A 10,000-nucleotide genomic window follows, 5' to 3' on the forward strand; every position below is an offset into this window, starting at 1 on the left:
ATTGCGGTTATTTGAGCTTAGGCTAGTGATATGTAATGTTTTGTAGTACGTTCTTTTCCCTTTTCCATGAAAGGGATGCTCAACAAAAATAGGAAAATGTAAACTTAGTGTATTGAGCATCACTGTGGGCTATTTTGGGCACATTTGTATTCAATTATAAAGGGTTATAGGGAAATATTTTGAAATTGTTATTACATTACGTAAGCCTAGGTATATATAGGGCTTTATAGTGAAATTTCTTTTAAGAAAAAAGTGTGTTTTTAACAGAAATTAAGGAAAATGGGTGAGTGTACATGACTTCATTGTGGGCTACGTTATGCACATTCCTATAGAATTATCGTTATTGCTAAAGTATTTGGAAATTGTTGCTATGTTGGGCTAGTCTAGCGATGTATGGTGCTTTGTAGTGCATTTTTTTATTATGAAAGTGTGGGTTTTTTAATACTACAAACAGAAAATGTGCACTTTGTATATGGGCTTCATTGTTGGCCGCATTTACATTGATTTTTTTATTGGGGGGGGGGGGGGGGTTATAGAAGAAATATATGGAAATTATTGTTCGTTAGGCTAGCATAGTGATTTATAGCGCTTTGTAGTTATTTTTATGATGAAAATATCACATTTTACTGAAAAAAAATTAAAATTGGCACTGTTTACAAGGTTTCATCATCATTGTGGGCCATATGATGCACAGTTACATCTAGTTGCTGCTGGTTATAGAGTGAATACTTGGAAATTGTTATTTTATACCTGTCTACTGGTAAATATTGCTTTATTATTAATTTTCCGTTGTTATAGTCATGACTATCACCAATGTCTTGTCATTTTTCCAGCTTCCAGCTTCCATTTACAAGTTTCAACTTAACCAAGTGTGGAAACCCTACGTGAGTGGCCCATAACAACATACAGTATGTGTGAGTGAGACTGAGGTCAAAGTTTACCTGCTAGAAACTATTGATAATGGTATAGACCCTACATTCTTCTTCAATATTATCAAGGAGGAGCTGCTATTCCAACCTACACCTAGTGATTCAATTTTGAAACATTGACTGCCAGAAAAGTAGTAAACTATCTGTTTCAGTGATGCCATCGTGGTAATTTCTATCTTAGTTAAGTTACTTACTTTTTCTTCTTTCAACAGCACTGTGACTCGAGAGAGACCAGAGAATTGCCAAAGTTGGACACTCAGTGTGAGGATGAAGGAGATGACCCGGCACCTTCATTGAAGAGGGTCATGAGTAATTATGCCATATCGAAGTAGTAGGTATGGATACTTCAAGAACCTGCTTTCACTGGGCGCTTTGGAGGACATTGTTTACTAGATGAGCTTCTATACCAGGCTGAAGGATGTTAACAATCTCGATCGCAATACCATTGCTCCCTGCTGCTGTCTCTAGTGCCACGGGGGTGAGGGTGGGGGGGGGGGGGTACCAAGGTAGGTGGCACTGCCTGCATGCCCGTTGGGTCCCACTCGATCATAGTCACCGCCTCCTTGACTGCTGCTCATGCTGTCAGAGCATGAGGCGTCGATCTACCTCATCACCACTATCCTTTGCCTACTTTTCCTTGGATATTGGGAAGAGGTGTGTGTACCACAGCCCACATTGTGGAGGATTAATTTTTGTTTTATTTTTATTTATTTTTTGTTGCTTGCCAAATCCAGAGAGAGAGAGAGAGAGAGAGAGAGAGAGAGAGAGAGAGAGAGAGAGAGAGAGAGAGGGGGGGGGGAGAGAGAGGTAGTTAGTGTAATGATTGGTTGTGAGAATAACTGTTGATATAATTGAGGTGTTTGTTTATGTTTTTAGCTAGGTTAGGACAGTGGTGAATGTCTTGGGCGAATGCTCTTTTTGATTTGACCACAGTCAGAGGCAGTTGTGTGATTTGAGTTCTGGATTTACTTTATATTATTTCCACTAGCCTGGAAGTGTTTATTTATTTCTAAAGCCATAATTCCTCCTTTGAAGAACTTATTTTTTGAATGCTGATCTATAGTTGCTGACCTGGCCTGTAATAGATTGTATTTAGATTGATCTTTTGAATTGCTCAATCTTTTATGACCTGGCCTGTGTACTACGATTACATATGATGATGATTTTGATGATGATGATGATGATAATTTTGACACCCATGACTCCGAAGAGCTAAGACCGTTGTGGCAAATTAAGACAGTCTTCTGTTTCTCATATAGTGGTGTTGTGCCAATAATGACAGTTGGCTCAATGAATGAATACTTGACTTAAGTGTTTTTTTTTTATGTGACTTATCATGCGAAACTTTTAGTGAACAATTGCTATATATATATATATATATATATATATATATATATATATATATATATATATATATATATATATATATATATATATATTAGGTTAACGTAAAATTATTTCTTTGTTTTATTTAAATCAGCCTTGTTTTTCTTTTTAAGTTAAAGTATTTTTTGTTGTTTGTTTACTATGGTGTTAATGTAAGTTAAGTGGCTCTCCGATTGTTGTATAGTGTTTTTGCGCCTCCTCCTCCTCCTTTGTGTATTAGTGGACTATCGTTTTAACGATTGTTATTCTTTTTGCTGTGAGTGTTGATGAACGCTGGGAAGGTGATGAGTGGACATGGTCGACCGGTGAAGGCAGTTCGGGCCTTGATAAGCTCTCACCGACACTATTTCCCGTCTCAGCATTTGTTGTGTCTTGGAGGACGACTTTGGCTATTACCTTCGCACTTCCGTTGAAGTGTTTAGCAGGTGCTCTGTCATCTGCGACGGTAGTTTCCTGCTACTTGTTCCCGTCGGAGGATTTGCACGGGAGTTGTGTCGTCACTGTTTCCCGACACTGGAGTTTTGCATTTGCTTGCCGTGTCCTTATAGTCCAGCTGTTACATACGGGAGTGAGAGCAAACTGGCTCGTGAGGTGATACGTAGGGCGGCTGACGCCAGGTAAGACAAATTATCATTCCTCTTGTATAGGGAAGTGGATTGCCCTTCAATGCCTGGCGTACAGTTTTACCCTTCCGTTTAGCGGCTTGATGGATTAAGTACGGCCCTGTATTCAACTCATCTTCTGTACTTCACTTGAGGTGAAGTTTTGTATATTCTTAATTGTCTATTTCTATATGTACGAGTTTTATCGTTATATGTTGTGTAACTACGTTTAATTTCTGTATTGTTAGTTTTGTAAGATAGGTAGGAATATTAAGGTTTTCATTGTTTTCATCTCCTACTTCCTTCTACCATTTTATTATTAGGTTATTGATTATTTTGGCTAGCCTTATTTGGATCCACCTTGTTATTTTTAAGTGTTTTCTTTCTTAGAATTTTCTCATGTTTAGGGCTTAGTGTAATAGCTTTAGGTTTTTCTTGTGAGTTCCCGAGAACCAGTTATTTGTTCTCTTGAGTATTCTGTACAATTAAGTGTATTTAATCTCACAAGGTTGATTTAAGTCATTGTTCAAGTTTATAATAAATATTGTCAAGTTTTCTTGAGTTTCTGTTTTCGTCTTTCCTTATCACTGACGTACGTTTATCGACTGCAATCCTTGAGAATGTAAATATCTTAAAAGAACCTGCATTACAACCTGGTTGATTGTAACATTATATATATATATATATATATATATATATATATATATATATATATATATATATATATATATATATATAATGTGTGTGTGTGTTTGTGTGTGTATATATATATATATGTATATTTTTGTGTCTCGAAGCTAGGGTTGTGGTGAATTTAAGTTTAAGTTTTGTCAGTCTTTAGTTTTAAGCATTGTTATTGATTTTGAGGGATTTATTTGATTGTGGATAGGTTTTTTAGTATTAAGTGATAGTTTTAGTTTTAAGGAATATAGTATTAATGTTATGGTTTGCTTTCTTTTACCTTTTTTCTAAGACTCAAGTTGATAACGTAAGGGGAAAGTTTGTGATGAGGAGACATTTGTCAGTTTGAGTGATTCAAGGGTGGGGGATTGTTCTTGTGACATCCTGCCACATTATTTTGGCGCCCGAACAGGGACTGCTGGTATTGATAGCTGGACTCTTGGATGAAGAACTGATAAGATAAGAAATTAGTTTTCAGACTGAAAAGAATGGAAGAGCAGAAGAAAATATTAAGGGAGGAATTATGGCTGAGTAAAGACCGTGAGGAAAAGTTGTTGCATAAGAATAAGGGGTTAAGGGGTGAGAATTTGGAGAGGCAAAAGGAATTGAAAGTTCTAAAGGGAACTGTAGAGAGAGTGGAAGAGGGTGTTGAGATAAGGATGCATGAGAGTGAGGAACAAATGGAAGCTATGATGGGGCACATAATGGCAATGATGAAAACGTTCATAGGTGAAGGTGTAGTCGGAGGAGTGTCCTCAGCTTCGGGTAAAGGGTTGATAATGGCAGAAAAGGCTAAGGTAAGTGGTAATGGGGAAGGTAGTGATATTGAGATTGAAGATAATGGAATTAGGCATAGTAAGGATGAACAGCAATGTGATAGGAAGAATGAGAAGAAAGGTACAACTAACGTGAAGAGGGGAAACAAGAAAGGTCAGGATAAGTGAGGGTGATCATGAATGGGTGAAAGTAGTTATTAAGAAAAAAGGTAAGAAGGGAATGATTAAGGATAGGACTTTAAGTGTTGAATTGGATTCGTGATATTCTAATGAGGAAGAAGGAAACAAGAAGGGATTAGGCAGTGAAGATAGTAGTCAGAATAAAGTTGACGAAGTATGCACAACAGTGTTTATGAGAGAGGAACTGAAGTGTGAAAAGTTTAATGAACATAGAAGTAGGGTTGTGTATGAATTTTTTAGAGAATATGAAAGGTTTTGTCAGGCTCATTATGGTGATGGTAAGAGAGTTTGGGCTAGGGAGTTAGGAGAATATTTGACAGAGTATTTGTTGACGATGTATCGTGTGATAATGAGTGTAGGGGATGTTGATTATGAAAGTGTGAAAAAGAGAATAATTAAACAGGTAAAACGAATGAAAGGGAATGTTAGGTATAAGCATAAGAATGATTTTGATGAAGCATGGTTTAATGTAGGAGAAGCAATATCAATATATGTGTTTAGGTTGGAAACGTTAGCTAGGAAGAAGTATGGCGATGAAGGAGTAAATGAGAATAAGGAATTAATGAAGAAGTTTTTGGATACTGTACCTGAGAATGTTGCTGAGTTTACTAATTTGAAAGGGAAGGAGAAAATGAGGTGGACGAAGGAAAGATTGAAATGGAGTGATATTTTAGAGATAGTTGCGGATTATGAGGTCGATAGGTGTATGAACGAAAGTAAATCTGTGAGTGTAAGAACTGGAATGGACGAAAGTGTGTCAGAGTTTGGTAGTTTTAAAGACGCTATTTTGATAGGGTAGATGAGGATAGCTGATAGTGTAGTAGATAGGAGTGCTAGAGCGAGTAATGGGGGAATACATATACAGACAAATAAAGTGTTTAGGCAAAGGAATCTGGTTTGGAGGGGTAGGAGTGCTAGTGCGCAGCCAGGTAGGCCAAGTAGTTGTATCCGTGAACAGCAGTGTTACAGGTGGGGGAGAGTAGGACATAAAAAGAATGAGTGTAGATGGGCATTAGGAGCATGTTTCCGGTGTGGAGAGGCAGGGCATCGTATAATTGAGTGTAAGAAAGAGAAAGTGGTTAAGTGTTATCGGTGTGGTATGACTGGCCATATAGTGATTGGATGTAGGAGTAATCATAGGAATGTGATTTGCGGCAATTGTGGTAAGGATGGGCATTATGCGAGGCTGTGCCAGGAGCAGCGTGCTAGGTGTACTGAATGTGGTGTAGATGGACGTATAGCTCTGGTTTGTAGGAAGAAGGGATTAAGTCAGCCAGGATGTTCGAGCAACTAGGTAGTCAGTGGGTTCAACTGGGTGAGTCCTCCTGCGTGTGTGGAAAAAATAGGATCAATGTTTGGGAGAATGAGAAGAATAACTGGTTGGAAATGAGTAAGTATGAACCCAGTAAGCATGAGAAATTCGGGCTAGAAAATAACCAATTAGTGTTTGTTGAATATAGGAAAAAGGAGCATTTGAAATTTTTTAGTGAGGATAAAGTACAAGGAAAATTTATAGGTCTGGGTGAGATTCAGAATAGGCAGGACAAGTCTGTAAATGTACAGGTGAGTATGGAAGACAAATGTGTTAATACAGATGAATCATGGCTGAGCATGAATGATACCTATAGTGTGTATGGCTTTTCATTAGATGATGTAAAAGAAAGTATGACTGATGCGAGAATAAGAGATAGGAGAATGATAAGTAGTATGAATTATTATTTCATTTAAGTAGAAAAGGGTTTTGATGAAATGGATGCATTATTGACAGAAATAAGTGAGATTTTAGGGTTGATAATAGTGAGGTAGATGGGATAGTGCATGATATATTAGATGATAGGAGTAGAGATGGGAATCGGAATAGGACAATGAATGAGAGCGATATGGAAGAAGTGAATGAGAGAGTATATGAAGGCCCAGTTACTCGGAGCAGAGGTCGTGTTCCCGACTGCGATTGGGTTATGAAAAATATCAGGTAAGTGATGTGTAAGAAGGATTTGGCAAAGTAAGGGGGGGAGGTATGTAGAGAATTCATTTTTTTTTTTTGTTTTTATTTTTTGTTGTTTGTCAAATCCAGAGAGAGAGAGAGAGAGAGAGAGAGAGAGAGAGAGAGAGAGAGAGAGGGGGGTAGTTAGTGTAATGATTGGTTGTTGTCAGAATAACTGTTGGTATAATTGGGGTTTTTGGTTATGCTTTAGCTAGGTTATGACAGTGGTGAATGTCTTGGGCGAATGCTCTTTTTGATGTGATTGCAGCTAGAGGTAGTTGTGTGATTTGAGTGCTGGATTTACTTTACATTATTTCGACCAGCGTGGAAGTGTTTATTCATTTCTAAAGCCGTAATTCCTCCTTTGGAGGAATTATTTTTTGAATGCTGATCTATAGTTGCTGACCTAGCTTGTAATAGATTGTATTTAGACTGCTCTTTTGGATTGCTCAACCGTTGATGACCTGGCCTGTGTATTAGGATTACGTATGATGATGATGATTATGACGATGATGATGATGATGATGATCTTGACACCCATGACACTGAAGAGTTAAGGCCATCGTGGCAAATTAAGTCAGTCTTTTGTTTTTCATATAGTGGTGTTGTGCCAATAAAGACAGTTGGCTTAGTGAATGATTACTTGAGTGTTTTTTTTTTTTGTGACTTATCTTGCGAAAGTTTTAGTGAACACTTGCTATATATACGTGTTTGTGTATCTTGAAGGTAGGGTTGTGGTGAATTTAAGTTTGAGTTTTGTTAGTGTTTAGTTTTAAGCGGTGTTACTGATTTTGAGGGGTTTATTTGATTGTAGATGGATTTTTTAGTATTAAGTGATTGTTTCAGTTTCAAGGAATATAGTATTAAGGTTATTCTTTGTTTTAATTTTCCTTCTGTCTACGAGTCCAGTTGATAATGTAAGGGGAAAGTTTTTGATAAGGAGACATTTGTCAGTTTGAGTGATTCAAGGGTGTTGGAGTTGTTATTGTGACATCCCGCCACAACATGCTCTCGGCGTTTTCTGTTGGGCACTCTTGAGATATATGACCATAGTCTTGACAGGCATAACAGTGGGGAAATCCGGGGTGGGAGGGGTGAGGGGCGGGGGGTTCTCCAATCGTTGGTGCCCCTCTCCCTCACACTGCCAACATTTGAAAACTTCTCACCTACTAACATTGTCCTCCCCCTCTCCTGTTTGGGGGTTGGTGGCTGGCATTCAGTCTAGAAGGGTTTGTATCGCCATCACAACCTTTGCTAGTGAGCAAATGTTATTGAAAAAATAACCACATAAATACATGTGTACTAATCTGACAATATGCTTATTGGAAATTGTTTTTTTATCACCTGTGAGATTTATACTCCGTGTAGGAAACGGATCACAATCTCGAAAAAATATACTTCGCAAAACTGAGAACTGACTCACCATCTAAAATTTTTGGTTTTCAATTCTCTTTCATATTACCTTTTCTGGCATCTGATAAGGCATATTTCTCTATTAAACGTTAGTCCGTTTCAGCATAACATCTTAAACTTTCTTGTGGCCAACAAATTTCTTCCATTTAAGCAATCTAATTACTTGTTTTGCTTTTTCTCTTTCTGACCACCTCTATGCAGCTTCTTCAAAGACTCCCAAAATCATTTTGATTGATTGAAACCCTTCAGTAGGACGGTGATCGTAAAAATGCCTAACACTTGCTTGGAGTTCTGACAATTTTCGACCTACGACATTTTTACTTTCTTCACTTGGCTGTGTATCTCAACTATATTTATCATCGACATCGCTATAACCAACTACTCTTTTTGTTTTCATCTCCTATAGCAGCAATGTCTGCCGTGTTAAGCCTCATAGGCATCCTGAACTTTTATTTTACCAGCTTTAAGTACAACTTCACTCACAACATACACAAACAGATGTATTTTTTCCACCTGACGCCAATTATGGCCTAAGTTGACAGATGATGACACGTTGGAATATAGGTTATTTTTCTCTTTATTACAAAAGGTTCGTGGGATGCACTTTGCACTGCCAGATACTCTTCATACGAGTATTATATTCTTAGGACTACTCTAGTGGTATTGCTATTTCTCTGAGCAAATAATGTAATGTTGCTCTCTTAATATGCTGAAACTACTATATAAGTAAAAATCTCCACTGTGATGGAAATACACTCTTGCCATAAGATTTATGACAATTCACCTATCAGACTGAAGTCACGTCACCTATAACAGAGTTCAGTGACCTCACACAACAATTTATGACAGTCATAGTATTCCTAAAAAGGTCATTGATCTCACTGTATAAAATATATTTATATTTACACATTTTCTACACAAGGGCTGGGGCATATAATATAAAAAACCTAGATAGTCGTAAACACACTTAGACGAAAATTGAGGAAACACTATAGAAAGGAAAATGCATCTAATTTTTGATAAGAAGACTTGGCACAATTTTTTAATAGATCTTTTCTTGTAAACATAAAAATATAGATATTAAACAATAGAGATGGAGTGATAAAAATTTCAGAGGATTTCTATACAATGCTTCACAACAGTGATATAGGAAACAACTTCACCAATAGAAATAATAGAACACCTAAGTCGATACCAAATGTAACTATAGAAGAATCGAAAACATTAAAAGGCAAGAAAAGAGGCAAAGCAGCAGTACAATATGGCCTAGCAATTAATCAAATGATAGTTGGACAAGATTTCATGTTAGTAAAACCCGCTGATCTCTACTCCTAAATGTCCACATGAATTCTCTATAACTGCAGCTTGGAAAATCTGTATCCTTATACAAATTCACAAAAACAAAGGAAATAAAAAAGACCAGAAAAAATACCGCCCAACAAGTTTACTCTCGGCCATATATAGAATATTTACTAAGATCATATTAGATATCTAGACTTTAATTAACAGAGAGAGCAGGTAGCCTATAGATGTGGATTTTTCAACAACTGACAATATCCATATTATTAACTACCTAATGGGAAAAATCTATAGAGCAGGACAAACCGCTTTGTATGATATTCATAGGCTATGAGAAAGCTCTTGATTTTGTCAAAACAGCAGCAGTAATGAAAGCTCTTCAAAGGAAATTAATACATGAATCTTATTTGATATAACTTGAAGATATCTATACAGCAATTACAGCAATCCTAAAAATGCACACAGTTATTGTGGAAATTCTGATTGAGACAGAGGTTAGACAGGGAGACCACATCTCTCCTAACTTATTCGCATTGTGCTTGGAAAATGTTTTTAAGAGTTTAGATTGGGAAAATGTAGGAATTCATATTGATGGAGAATACCCTAGCAACTTAAGATTTGCAAATGACACAGTTGTGTTAGTGAATCACTAAAGAGATTGAAAATGATGATAAAAGACTCGAAAAGCAAAACCAGAAATATAACACTGAAAATTAATTAAACTAAAATTTAACTAATAGTCAATAAAAA

The 10,000-nt window shown here is 36.9% G+C and overlaps 1 protein-coding gene across 1 annotated transcript; it reads left to right on the forward strand.

Moving 5' to 3' along the window:
- The first annotated feature begins 5,353 nt into the window (after positions 1-5,353).
- On the forward strand, positions 5,354-5,848 carry LOC137621730 (CCHC-type zinc finger nucleic acid binding protein-like). Its single transcript, XM_068352245.1, has one exon. It carries the CDS (start codon positions 5,354-5,356, stop codon positions 5,846-5,848), a length of 495 nt encoding a protein of 164 aa, XP_068208346.1.
- Positions 5,849-10,000: the final 4,152 nt, after the last annotated feature.

Source organism: Palaemon carinicauda, chromosome 28 (assembly GCF_036898095.1).
Source record: "Palaemon carinicauda isolate YSFRI2023 chromosome 28, ASM3689809v2, whole genome shotgun sequence".
Lineage (NCBI taxonomy): Eukaryota > Metazoa > Arthropoda > Malacostraca > Decapoda > Palaemonidae > Palaemon > Palaemon carinicauda.